Source organism: Macrobrachium rosenbergii, chromosome 45 (genome assembly GCF_040412425.1).
Source record: "Macrobrachium rosenbergii isolate ZJJX-2024 chromosome 45, ASM4041242v1, whole genome shotgun sequence".
NCBI lineage: Eukaryota > Metazoa > Arthropoda > Malacostraca > Decapoda > Palaemonidae > Macrobrachium > Macrobrachium rosenbergii.
In genome coordinates this window covers 21,540,207-21,555,206 of record NC_089785.1, presented here as the reverse complement: position 1 = coordinate 21,555,206, position 15,000 = coordinate 21,540,207, and the positions used below count along the sequence as shown (strand labels likewise).

Sequence of the window (15,000 nt, the reverse complement as noted above, 5' to 3'; positions counted from 1 at the left end):
TAATAATCAGTAGTAAACACCTTGGAGTTTCTGAAGTAATTCTCGCAATTCCACGCTGGGGTTATAATAGCATCGTTTATTGATAATAATCAGTAGTAAACACTTTGGTATTTTTTGTAATTCTCGTTTCTTCAAGGATATTTATTTTAATGAATTGTCCACTGAAGTTTGGTAGTTAATTTTCTCCAGGTTGGTTGATAATAATAATAATAATAATAATAATAATAATAATAATAATAATAATAATAATAATAATAATAATAATAATGCTAAGTAATTCACAATCTCATGAAAAACAGTCCGAGTAATAAAAATCAACTATATAATTGTGGATTTTTATTACATAATAATAATAATAATAATAATAATAATAATAATAATAATAATAATAATAATAATAATAATAATAATAATAATTAGATTTAAGGTCATAGCCGCATTAGCTGCATTAATTTATTTAGAGTTTTCTCTACCTAAATTGAATATGAATTGATTTCTTGAAAGAGAGGTCTGCTACTACCTATATATAGTAATAATAATAATAATAATAATAATAATAATAATAATAATAATAATAATAATAATAATAATAATTTAGATGGTAACCTCCTCACCAGGATTGCCAAAACTAAAATAAATTCTTAGTATATAAATTACTTGAAAGTTGAAAGCTGTCAATTCATTTTTTTTTTTGCCCAAGTGTGTGTTTTTTCCCCCGGGGGAAAATTCTAGCGACCTAGGTGGTACTTGGGAACTAACATTTTCCACATAATGGTAACACTATGTTTCTATTGTATTATAAATTTCAACGTCCAGGCTCTTAAAATGGTAGGAGTTATAAGTTACTAAAGGAAAAAGATTTGATTTTTATTGTAAAAATATTCGTAATGATTAAATTCTTAGGCAAATGAACATCTTCAGGTTATACAGGTTATATTTAGAATTAAAAAGAATCCAGTCAGCGGTTTATAGTACGCATGTGTTTGTGTGTGTGTGTGTGTGTGTTGAATTTATTTAAGATAAAATTTCGGAACAGAATAATATAATGTATACATACATACATACATACATACATGTATATGTATATACATATGTAAAATACAGAAATGATTGAGGTTGTAAAACATTTCATTTTTCTGTGGTTGTTAAGTACATAAATCACAGTGATTATAATCATATATATATATATATATATATATATATATATATATATATATATATATATATAAATGATTATATGGGTTATAAATATATATATATACATATATATATATATATAATAACATTATACGTGTAATAACATTATGCGTGTGTGCAGTCATGATGAGTTTATCAGATCACAAATCCTTATTCAGGTTATAATTCAAATTTCATAAATAAATATCATTCAGTCTCTTGCAAAGCGCTGTGTGCAGTTCAGAAAAATTAGAGACTAACTTACTAACTCATTTTAAATTTCTGAAATTGATATTTCATAATGACATATTGCAAATATTGCAAAAGACTTTTTTTCGATGAGTATCTGTTAGCTTAATGGCTATTCATTCGTGTCGTGAGATTCCGTTTGTGTGTGTGTGTGTGCGTGTGTGTTTTCAGAAAGCCTGTAAACATATGTACAACTTAGGCGCACACATTATCCTAGATTAGCAAGGCATTAGCGTTCAGCTTGCAGACGAAAAGTATGTCGACAGATTTGGGTCAATATAAGATAATCCGGTCAGAGGAAGCATTTGAAATAGAGAGAGAGAGAGAAGGGAGGCGAGAGTCCTTGAGAAGTATAGAAATATTCTAGCAATAATAATGTTTTATTAATATCCTTGCCATATGTAAATACACAATGCATATAATGATGGATTATAAGATTTAGGCCAAAGGCCAAGCATTGGGTCCTTTGAGGTCATTCAGCACTGAGAGAGAAATTGAGAGTAGAAAGGTTTGAAAGGTGTAACAGGAGGAAAACCTCTCAATTGCACTACGAAACAAGAGGGTTGAGGAAAATGAAATGGAAGAAAGAGAACATGAACGGAGGTACATTAAAAGGAATGAAAGCGGTTGGTGCTAGGGGGTGCTGCAGAGAACCGTAAGCAATGCCTACAGTGCACCGCAGAACGTGCACTGACAGAACTAACCCCCTACGGGCCATGTAATTTGAAGGCAGGCCAGAATGCATTAGCAAAGGTCCCTATATACTGAAGAGTCTAGAATCAAGAAATGAACAGACCACAGCGACCACTTAAGATGATTGAACTGAATGATTATCTCGAATTCAATCACCTGCATATTCTTGAGCAGTTGGAGAAAGTGGAGGCAGATCATTGGAAACTAATGACCGAGTTCCAGACGATAACATTTTGATACATAGTTTGGGAGGATCACACACACACACACTGCGTTTGCATAGACATTTCTCATCTTGCAGCAACGGGGCAAAGCGGCGACCGGGAAATGAACTGTGTTCAGCATCTCGAATTGAAATGCACGTCGTGTTTTTGCTTGTGTTTTTACAACGGTCGAGTCCCGCAGAATTCTTGTGAAATCAGTGCTTGTTCGTTTTTTTGCAGGATGTAAAACGATAATCTGAACGACCCCCTTGCGAATGTAGGTTATGTACTAGACGTGTATGACAGGCCGCGAGGTATCTCAAAGAGTTATTGATGGGTTCCAAACGATTTTTTGGGAGGGTAGTCCGTGTGTCACCCCCGAAAAATGCGATCACATTTTGACGTGTATCCGGACGCATGTGTGGACCATAATTATTTATATTTAGGCCGGATACAGCTGTTGGTATCCGGCCTCTCCCAGACTTCTGCTTGTTAAGCAACGTTTCTTTAAGAGATTATTCCGGTTCATATCTGATCGAGGGAAATTCTTGTGTCCGGTTTTTCCAGTTAAGAAAAATGGCTGGGAAACTTTTCCAGTTCCAGATTTTTGGTAGAAAAAAAAAAGGAGAGAGAGAGAGAGAGAGAGATTCTAGAACACTAAGCCTGCAAGGCATAGAGGAGACGGTAAAAAGGAAATAAATTTCCAATATGATAGAACCAATGAGGTAGAATCATCTGAGAGAGAGAGAGAGAGAGAGAGAGAGAGAGAGAGAGAGAGAGAGAGAGAGAGAGGCAACATTACAATTTCCAGAACAATAATAATCTTGCAAAGCTTAGAGGAGACAATAAAAAAAAAATTAGAAAAAGATGTAAATTTCCAATATGGCAGAATCAGTCAAAATTGTAGCCCGTAACTGCCAATATACTCCTTTTTTTCAGCAGTAATTTTGTGGCTGAGAGAAATGATGACGATAATCATCTTGAAAAAACGTGAGTGTTGTTTCGCAGCGGGGGTATCCTTTCACGACTTATGACAAGATTATCGACCAAGATTTTTCAGGGGAAAATTATGTATATATATATATATATATATATATATATATATATATATATATATATATATATATATATATATATATATATGTTACATATCCCCATTACATTTTATATTTTTTATTCCAAACCATTTACTGTGTTAGACTATGGAATTAATTATATTTTTATAGACATGCTTTTGCTGAAATTCCTTAGTTCAGTTAGTGACTTGGATGGAGAGAGAGAGAGAGAGAGAGAGATTGCACTAGCTCAATGTTCACGTTGGCCAACGCTACTGTGATTCCTTTTAGGATATAATTACGTCATTGACCTTATAACAGGTGTGGTAAGAGGTTATGACCTTATTTGACCTTGTATAAATTATATATACGTATATATGCATATACTATATATATATATATATATATATATATATATATATATATATATATATATATATATATATATATATATATATATTATATATATATATATTATATATATATATATATATATATATATATATATATATATATATATATATATATATATATATATTAAAGTCGATTTATATAGCAATTTAAAAAAAGGAAATTCTCCTCGCAATAAAGAACATTTGTAATTTCATAGACACGCGTTCCACATCTGTTCGTGAAGCACAATTCCTGCCTTCGAAATAGAATTACTGCTTCTCCGGTGAACAAGAAACTACGTTGTAGTACATGTTCTCTCTCTCTCTCTCTCTCTCTCTCTCTCTCTCTCTCTCTCTCTCTCTCTCATAGTCTTGTCTTCGTGTAACAACGACAAGACCGATCTCCCTACCCCTACGATAATCTCGGAAGTCGTGCGCCCGCATGCGCTTTCTTCACCCTTCAAAGCTGCGCGCGCGCAGTTGTCTTGTAACATCGTGTCCCGGGAATGTCTTTCTTTTTTTCCTCTCTCTCTCTCTCTCTCTCTCTCTCTCTCTCTCTCTCTCTCTCTCTCTCTCTCTCTCTCAGCTCATTGGATGTGACTTGAGTGTCCATTTTGATCTTTGGAATATCTCTTTTGAGCTTAGTAGTAAGACTTTGGTGGTGCTTGGGAATCTCACAGAAGATGGGGAATCTCGCAGAACATGGGGAATCTCACATCTCACAGAAGATGGGGAATCTCACAGAAGATGGGGAATCTCACATCTCACAGAAGATGGGGAATCTATCTCGCAGAATATGGGGCATCTCGCAGAATATGGGGCATCTCGCAGAAGATGGGGCATCTCACAGACGATGGGGCATCTCACAGAAGATGGGGTATCTATCTTGCAGAAGATGGGGCATCTCACATAAGATGGGGCATCTCGCATAAGATGGGGAATCTAGCAGAATATGGGGCATCTCGCAGAAGATGGGGCATCCCACAGAAGATGGGGCATCTCGCAGAAGATGGGGGCATCTCGCATCTCACAGAAGATGGGGAATCTCGCAGAAAATAGGACACCTCGCAGAAGATGGGGTATTTCAGAGGATGGGAAATCTCGCAGAAGATGGGGAATCTTGTAGAAGATGGGGCATCTGTCTCACAGAAGATGGGCCATCTCTCAGAAGATGGGGAATCTCTCAGAAGATGGGGAATCTCTCAGAAGATGGGGAATCTCTCAGATGGGGAATCTCACAGAAGATGGGGTATTTCACAGAAGATGGGGAATCTCACAGAAGATGGGAATTCTCACAGAAGATGGGGCATCTCACAGAAGATGGGGCATCTCACAGAAGATGGGGCATCTCGCAGAAGATGGGGCCTCTCACATTCAGGTGTCGTGTGCTGTTAAAATGTTCGTTGGAATCATGGGATGATGGTGATATATAGTTTTTTAGGTAGGGTCTCTCTCTCTCTCTCTCTCTCTCTCTCTCTCTCTCTCTCTCTCTCTCTCTATCTTTCGTTATTTTCGATTAGTATCAATGATTTCAGTGGCTCCATTATCTGTACTGATTTCTCGTACCGCAGAAAACGATCAAAAATCTCTCTTCTCTCTCATTAGTTTACAGGTTAGTAAAAATCACTTCTTATCTGTGCTGTTTCATCTAGCCGCTAAGAGAGACGATAGCTGCTGTGTGTCGGCCGCTGGTTTGGAAGAGAGACCCTTCCAACCGTCCTATCTCAGCTAAAGCAACCAAGCATCAGTATTTACAGAGGGTCAGTTTTCCATACATTTTGAGGTCCTCAGAAAGATGGGGTCATTATAACCGTCGTCCTACAAAAATTTTTCCTGAACTTGGTTGAATTTTAAAGGACACTGACTTCTCAGTTCAGTACTATACAGTTGTTAGAGTCTCTCTCTCTCTCTCTCTCTCTCTCTCTCTCTCTCTCTCTCTCTCTCTCTCTCTCAGATTAGGATCGCTGTTTTAACACGTTGTATCCGGCGATTCTCACCTGAAAATGGGGGAAGTAATAATGTCTGTAAGTGGAAAATGTGCTAAAATTAAGGGACCCAGATTTTCATTCCTCTATTGCCCTGTAAGGTCAGAGTTGCTTTCATTAAAGGTTTGTTTTTGTCACAGATCTAGTGTTTGGGAATAACTTTCCTATTGCTGAAGTTTCGTTACAAAATGACGACTCGCTCCAAGAAGGTAGAACCATTAGAAAAAAATTATACTTAAACTTCTTAGAAGAAATTTCTTTTACTCACTTTTCAAGAAGTTGTATTTCGTTCCAGAATGAGCCCTAACTTACTTCCAAGAAATCGACCGTGTTACAAAATTGTAACATTTTTCCAAGAAGTTGTTTTTACCGAAGAATGATCAGGAACTTCCTGGAAGTTCCTCGCTGGAATGCGCCGTAGCATAACCCGTAATTCCTAATTCCGTGGGATTGAAGGTTCCTTAGTTCAGGGTTGCTCATTTGACATCCGACCTTCTGATGGTTGGCAAAAAGTTAGGCTCACTTTGCAATGAATGGATTCGAACAGTTTATTACTCGGCTGATGTACGTTGCAATTTTGCAATTCCTGGATCACGAAAGAAATTGCTAAACTTCGGCACGTTTTATCTGGTTGTGTGGGTATTTCATCAGTGTAAAGTTAGAGGGTCTGTGTAGAGCTGTGTGTTGTTAAATGCTATTATTAGTACTGGTAAGTCAAGAACTTTTTATCTATATACCTGTCTTTTATAAGTCTGGCGTCGCAGTATCTCACCAGTTTCGTTTTTCACTCAGTTTTACGTAGAGAGAATTGGATTTTTCAAAAATTCTTTTTAATATTCATTCAGTGAGTTCATTGAAAAACGGCCAAAATGTGAGTATAATTGGTTGTGGGATCCTAGGCTTATTTTTTGGGTCAAATCTGAGGCTCATTTGCAAGTACATTTTCATGTGAAGAAACAAAATATTCCAACTTTGCTGGGAAAAGATCAGTTAGCTAATTCATTGTTTATATGAAAGTTTCTTTTTCGTCTTCAATATAAAAAGTTATATGTATGAAATTGTTGTGCGTGTGTGTGTGTGTGTGTGTGTGTGTTTATATATATATATATATATATATATATATATATATATATATATATATATATATATATATATATATATATATATATATATGTATATATATATATATATATATATATATATATATATATATATATATATATATCACTGATCAGAGGCAGACACTTTGCTATCCGTGTAGACATCCCGGGATTATATATGTAATCAACGGATAGATTTGTTTAAAAAGCAAATGGGTGTTACAGACTAAATACACACACAAAACAAAGCCACTACAACACCTTCTAAAAACATAACAAACATCTCACACGTCTCGAACTCTCGCCCTACCCGCGCAACAACTTCTCGCTGCTGGGAAGAAAGGGCGTTGGGTCGGGTATAATACATGAAACATACGCTACCGGGGTCTAAGCGATGTCAGGCAGGGCAGCCGATCGAGACCACAGGTCTACCCCAAAGCCAAATCAAAAAAGTCCTTCAAAAGAAGGCATCGTGCTTACCCCATACAAAAATGGGAAAAAAGCACGTTAAAAGAAGAAGAAGATATATATATACATAATATACGAGTATGTATATATATATATGTATATATACAGATATATAAGATAAAAGTGTGCCTAAATCTTATCCGCTAAAACACCTACATGACGTCACCTCACCAAAACTGTGCATAGCATTGCAGCCTCAATCACTCCTCAAAAAAAAAAAAGAATAAAAAAAGAAAAAACATAAACCTTCTTCACAAAACTCCTACCAAACAATTCTGCCTTAAAAAGAGAGAGAGAGAGAGAGAATAAAAAAAGAATAATAAAAAAAAAAGGACGCGCAAGGCATCATCACTTATATATTCCTCACCCCGAAATTCAACCCCTTTCCTCGCACAATAATAATTCATAAAGGAAGAGCTGTTATAGAACCAGCGACAGCGTTGCAAAACACTCTTTCCTTTACATCCCTCAAACATGGGATACTACCATTTTACAACGTAGCATTTGGCAGTCAAAAGCCCCTTCCTTCCTTCCTCCTCCTCCTCCTCCTCCTCCTCCTCCTCCTCCTTTTCCTCCTCCTCCTCCTCCTTCTCGTGTCTCTCTCTCCAACATTTAGCTACCCACTCTTCAGTCTCCTACCTCCTCCTCCTCCTCCACCTGACTCTCTCGCATTTAGCCACCCACTCTCTCTCTCTCTCTCTCTCTCTCTCTCTCTCTCTCTCTCTCTCTCTCTCTCTCTCTCTCTCTCTCTCTTTCCCATTACTGCAACTTCTCGACCATAAAAATAGTTGACTGTACTGAGAGAGAGACAATGTGATAGGATCTGGAGACGCAATCCTATTCTGCTTTACCGCTGAGTCATCTCAGCTTACTCTCATATTGGATTTTGGCATACGCGTTTAAGGTGTGGGATTAGGGTTGGGGGAGGGAGGGGGATGGGGAGGAGGAGGAGGAGGAGGAGGAGGAAGAAGAGGAAGAGGAAGAGGGAGAGTGAAAGAGAGAATGAGGAGTCGATGTTTCTTCTTGCGAAAGGAGTCTTTCTTCTCTCTTTATAGTGGTACAGCAATACTGCTATTAAGAGTAGTAGCATTATACCAGTAATACTATTAAGAAAAGCAGTATTACAACAATAATACTAGTAAGAATAATAGTAGTACGAAAGTAATACTACTAAGGAAAGTAGCAGTACCATCATACTAGTAAGAATAATACTATTAAAAATAGTAGTGATACAACAATAAAAATACTACTAAGACTAGTAGTAGTAAAACATTAAGAACAGTAGTGATAAAACGATAACAATACTACTAAGAATATTAGTAGTACAACAATAATATTACTAAGGATAGCAGTAGTGGTAAAAGACAATAGCAAAAGCACAGAGCCATAGTAAAACATACAACTTCCAGAAGAAAGAACCCTGTCCTTCCATGAAACCAGTGGCGTTTCCAGGATTCCAGGAAATTCCTTCTGGGAAGCCTGGAATCGCAGGGCCGGACTTGTATCCTAAATCTGCAAGTGCAAGGGATAAGAAGGAGCAACAACGGAGAAAAACGAGCACTTTCCAGGAGGTCGAACATCTGTTCCTTTGAATTCCAGTTGTAAGTTGTGGCCTGCTGCTCCGCCGTTCCTCTTCTTCTCCTCCTCCTCCTCCTTCCCTTTTTCTTCCTTTTGGCAGAAGAGGAATGGAAGTTGTCTGCGTCCTTTTCCCTGGCTGGAAGTTCGACACTTCATCAGCATTTGTTTGAAGTTAATGGGCGCCGGACCTCGAGGAAAGGAAAGAAAGAACAGGCTACTGGGATGATTAAACTCCTGGATGCTGGATCTGACAGTTGCATGCCTTTTTAGTTTTCTGGAAAAGGAAACTACTGTGATGGCTATTTGTCCGTCCACACTTTTTCTCTCCGCCCTTAGATCTTAAAAACCACTGAGGCTAGAGGGCTGCAAATTGGTATGTTGATCATCCAACCTCCAATCATCACACATACCACATTGCAGCCCTCTAGCCTCAGTAGTTTTTATTTTATTTAAAGATAAAGCCAGCCATGATCGTGCGCCTGGCACCGCTATAGGTGCCAACAAAACAGATCACCACCGTGGGTGAAAGTTTCATGGGCCGCGTCTGAGAGTTTCATGGGCCGTGGCTGAGAGTTTCATACAGCATTATACACTGTACAGAAGACTCGATTAGGCCAAAGAAACTTTGGTGCATGTTTTACATGTTTTTCTTTTTGTAAAGGAACTGTGAACTCTTATCTTGTCTGGTTGAGAACAGTTCCTGATTTTAGCGAGCTTTCAATTTTTTTTTTTATACTTTAGTGTTCTCGGTAATTGCTGAGAGTTGGTCTCTTATTACCTTTTGTTAGTTTCAGTACTCTCAGAAGAGATAGAATTCTTGGTACAAGTCAAAAACAAATAATATCTAGAGAGAATGTGGTTCTAGGCCTCAGGTCAATATCACATGCTTAGAACTTAGGAATTTTGTCACTATTTTGTAATGAGATCAAGTATGTAAGCAAATATTTGGCATAGGATTTTAAGGCCTTTCTCAGCTTGGGGTTGGCAGCTAGGTTCGGGGAGAGAGCTTGATGTTAAGTACTGGACTTGGGAGTTTAAGTCCTTATTCAGGTCAGTGTTAGAATTCGGTCCGAGGACTAATCTTGAGCTGGTCTTGAGACACAGGCATTTTAGTTCTTGTTCGGGCTTAGGTCAGAATTTGGTGCCAGGGCCAAGTTTCAGTTCGGTCATTGACAGAAGGATTTTAAGTGTCACTGATCAAGGTCAACGCTTGGAATCAGGACCAAGCTTGACCCTAAGCATTTAGCACAGGCATTTGAAGTTCTTGATCAGAGAAAGTTCAACATTAAGTATTTTGTCTACTTGCACTTACCCGAAGCACTTGCTCAGTGTAAGTTCAACATTAAGTATTTTGGCTACTTACACTTACTCAGCACTTGCGCTGAGTCAGTTCAGCATTTGGTATTTTGGCTAAGTTTGAGTTCAGGCACTAGACCGAGGGATTCTAGCCCTGTAGTATACCCTAGAGTCAGAATTTTATTGGCATGGGGATGTGCAGTTCTTGGTGTGTTTTAAGGTCAAGAACTGGAATTATGGGCAAGCTTGAGTTTAAGTACTTGGTATAGGGATTTAAATTTTTATTTAGGTCAAGGCCAGCTTTTGGATACAGGGCCAAAGAGTTCAAGAACTTGACATAGGGATTTGAAGTCCTTTATCTTCTCAAGGTCACCTGTTGGAATCAAAGCATGAATGAAGCCATTGCTTAAATATGTAAAGAAGGAAATCCAAGTGCATAAATTAATAGCTGCAATGATTTCCTTGGTGAGTGACGCTGTAGGATCATAGCAAATGATCATTTTGAATTAAAGTTGAAATATATATATTTTGGAATAATCTCTGGGATGCTATTTAATTATAATTCTTTAACAGATGATTTTTGATGTGAAGATTAGATATAAAAATAATCAAAAGTTCTTACTCCATATAATATTTCACATTATCTCTCTTTTCTCTTTACACCAATTTCACTCTCGACTGGCCACCTTGTTCCATTCTATCCTCGTCGAAATTCATGAAAATCATGAAGCAATTTTGACGATAGTCATGTTTTGTCTCTCTCTTCTTCTTATTCTTCTTCTTCTTCTTCTTCTTCTTCTTCTTCTTCTTCTTCTTCTTCTTCTTCTTCTTCTTCTTCTTCTTCTTCTTCTTCTCTCTTGCCGGAAGTAGGGGAATTCGCTCCTGGGAGTCCTGCCTGGTAGCTTTTGAAAAATGCTGGGTTGTGAATGTGAGAGAATTAGGAAAGGATTAGAGCCGAAGCCCTCAGGATTGCCGAAGGACTTTGCGGGATGAGGAGTAAAGGAATCCGGTAGGTGGAGAGTCGAGGGATTCCAGCACAAGGTTTGGGAGGAACCAAAAAATAAAAAAAAATAAAAAATCCAAAATTTGTGGAATTGATACTTTTATTTTTTACACTGGCAAATACGGTACGTTTTGTCCACTGGGGACATTTTCAAGGTTGTGTTTTGTCTTATAATTCTGCCCATTGGATATTTTCAGTTTTCTGTAAAAGAAAACTATCGACGTGGCTTTGTCAGTCCGTCCGCACTTTTTCTCTCCGCCCTCAGATCTTAAAAACTACTAAGGATAGAGGGCTGCAAATTGGTATGTTGGTCATCCACCGTCCAATCATCAAACACACCAAATTGCAGCCCTCTAGCCTCATTAGTTTTTACTTTATTTAAGGTTAAATTTAGCCATAATCGTGCGTCTGGCACTGCAACAACTCAGGCCACCACGGTCGACTGAGAGTTTCATGGGCCGTGGCTGAGAGTTTCATACAGTGGAGCATCACTATATTGTTATCGAAAATAATGAGTAAAAAGCCACAATAATATAATTGATAAATTGTATATTTTAAGACACAAAAATATACAAAAAAGGGGATAAAAACGAGGGAGCTTTCGACCGTTTGCGCAACGGCTGAAGAGGACCGTTGCGCAAACGGTCGAAAGCTCCCTCGTTTTTATCCCCTTTTTTGTATATTTTTGTGTCTTAAAATATACAATTTATCAATTATATTATTGTGGCTTTTTACTCATTATTTTTTTCATACAGTATTATACGCTGTACATATTTTACTTGTTGTTTATTGGGTTATGTTGGCTACTGTGTAATATTGTCCACTGGCTAAGTTTTTTTATTCTAGGTGCTTTTAATTAATTTTCATTCGCTGTATAAAGAATAAAGCTTGTTTAATAGTGCATTTTTCGGGTATAGAGTACATATCCACTGCATTCCTGGGTTGCGTTGATTGCCTAGAGAGAGCAGAATAGAACCAGGTGGCTAGGTGGGTGGTAGAATTAATGTAAAAGTGAAAGAAAAGAAAAAGAAAATATATATATATATATATATATATATATATATATATATATATATATATATATATATATATATATATATATATATATATATTTACAGTACGTTCAGTTTTTCCAGCACAACTCATCTGTTAAAGAATTACTATTACGCAGGTTCCCATGGAGAATGAAAACTTAATGTATACACTGCATCAAGTCCTGGAATATGTAAAAAGATTGATAATATCCAGTGATTTTTTGGGCTCAGTTTCTGATACGTCAGCTGATTTACTGAGCTAATTATCCCAGTGGGACCTTAGAGCTCTTAGTATTTTGATTTTCCAACTAGGGCGGTGATTCTCAACCAGGGGAATTTCAGGGTTTCAGGGGTGGGGAGGGGAATTGTGACCACAGATTGCAGTATTCTGCTTTTCCAGCTAGGGCAGTGGTTCTCAACCGGGGAGGAATCCTCCCCGAGTGGGAAATTTAAGAGTTCTGGGGGGGGGGGAGGGGGGAATTGTGTCCACGGATTGGGTGTCTCAAACTGGCTCTAGGACCACACAAAACGCGATTAAATGTGTAAAACTGCAATATAGAATTTATCTATGTAGAGGTTATGTGGTCATATGGAGGAAAATAAGGATTTTTAGTGTTGTATGCATATTATTGGGAAAGCATCTTTCGAGGCAGACAATTTTGGGAAGAGGGTCTTGGGGATGACATTCTGACCTATGGTGAAAGGGTGCATGGGCCAAAAAAAGGTTGAGAGCCACTGAACTAGGGTTTCAGCTTGGCTTGCTATGATGATAAAACTTTGCACTTGCTTTTTGTGTGGGAAGCCGTACATTCATGGTTTGGTGTCACGCTTAAACATTGCGCTAGAACGAGTTTCTGTGGCAGATGGTGGTACTCTGAGACCAATTTTTTTTAGGTCGAATTTCGAGACGTAACTTCAGGTTTTTTTTTCTATTTTTTTTAACTGGTGGTTTTCTCAGACCAACACTTTTTTTAGGTCGAATTTCGACATGAAACTGTTCAGGTATTTTTTTTTATATTTTTTAATGTGGTGGTTCTCTCAGATAAATATTTTTTTTAGGTCCAATTTCGAGATGAAACTGTTCAGATATTTTTTCTATCTTTTTTTAATGTGGTTGTTCTCTCAGATCAATATATTTTTTTGGGTCGAATTTCAAGATGAAACTGTTCAGATATTTTTTCTATTATTTTTTATGTGGTGGTTTTCTCAGACCAATTTTTTTTAGGTTGAATTTCGAGATGAAACTGTTCAAATATTTTTTTTCTTTTTTTTAATCTGGTGGTTTTCTCAGACAAATATTTTTTTAAGGTCAAATTTCGAGATGAAATTGTTCAGATATTTTCTCAATTTTTTTAAGACGTGTTGGTTCTCTCAGATCAATTTTTTTAGGTCGAATTTCGAGATGAAACTATTCAGATTTTTAAACATTTTTTTTATGTGGTGGTTCTCTCAGACCAATATATTTTTTTCAGGTCGGATTTCGAGATGAAACTGTTCAGATATTTTTTTCAATTTATTTTAATGTGGTGGTTCTCTCAGACCAATTTTTTTTAGGTCGAATTTCGAGATGAAACTGTTCAGATTTTTTTCTATTTTATTTTAATGTGGTGGTTCTCTCAGACCAATTTTTTTAGGTCGAATTTCGAGATGAAACTTTTCAGATGCTTTTTTCTATTTTTTTTAATGTGGTGGTCCTCTGAGACCAATATTTTTTCAGGTCGAATTTCGAGATGTAACTGTTCAGATGTTTTTTTCTTTTTTTGTTTAATGTGGTGGTATTCTCAGACCAATTTTTTTAGGTCGAATTTCGAGATGAAACTGATCAGATATTTTTTTCTATTTTTTTAATGTGGTGGGCATTCTCAGAACAATTTTTTAGGTCGAATTTTGAGATGAAACTGTTCAGTTATTTTTTACTATTGTTTTTAATGTGGTAGTTCTCTCAGACCAATTTTTTTAGGTCGAATTTCGAAATGAAACTGTTCAGATATTTTTTTCTATTTTTCTTAATGTGATAGCTCTGTTAGACCAATTTTTTTTTTAGGTCGAATTTCGAGATGTAACTGTTCAGATATTTTATTTCTATTTTTTTTAGAATGGCAGCTCTCTCAGACCAATATATTTTTTAAAGGTCGAATTTCGAGATGAAACTGTTCAGATATTTTTTTTATTTTTTTAATGCGGTGGTACTCTCAGACCAATATTTTTTTTAGGTCGAAATTTGAGATGAAACTTCAGATATTTTTTTCCATTTTTTATTTTACTGTGGTGACTCTCTCTCTCTCTCTCTCTCTCTCTCTCTCTCTCTCTCTCTCTCTCTCTCTCTCTCTCTCTCAGACCAACATTTTTTTTAGGTCGAATTTCGAGATGAAACTGTTCAGATATTTTTTCTATCTTTTTTTTAATGTGGTGGTATTCTCAGACCAGTTTTTTTTAGGTCGAATTTCGAGATGAAACTGTTCAGATATTTTTTCTATTTTTTTATGTTTTTCTATTTTTTTTAATGTGAAACTGTTGATATTTTTCTCAGACCAATTTTTTTAGGTCGAATTTCGAGATGAAACTTCAGACATTTTTTTCTATTTTTTATTTTGCTGTGGTGGTTCTCTCAGACCAACTTTTTTTTTTAGGTCGAATTTCGAGATGTAACTGTTCAGATATTTTTTCTATTTTTTTTTGCTATTTTTTTCAGACCAACTTTTTTTTTAGGTCGAATTTCGAGATGTAACCGTTCAGATATTTTTTCTATTTTTTTTTTTTTTTACTGT

The 15,000-nt window shown here is 36.5% G+C and overlaps 1 protein-coding gene across 1 annotated transcript in view; it reads right to left on the bottom strand.

Annotated features, from left to right (window-relative positions):
* Positions 1-10,964: 10,964 nt before the first annotated feature.
* LOC136829965 (integrin-binding sialoprotein-like) overlaps positions 10,965-15,000 on the bottom strand; it is an 11,888-nt gene continuing 7,852 nt past the window's right edge. Inside the window, exon 3 of the mRNA XM_067089140.1 lies at positions 10,965-11,110. Within this exon, the coding sequence (XP_066945241.1) occupies positions 10,965-11,110 (146 nt within the window). The remainder of the gene's footprint in view (positions 11,111-15,000) is intronic.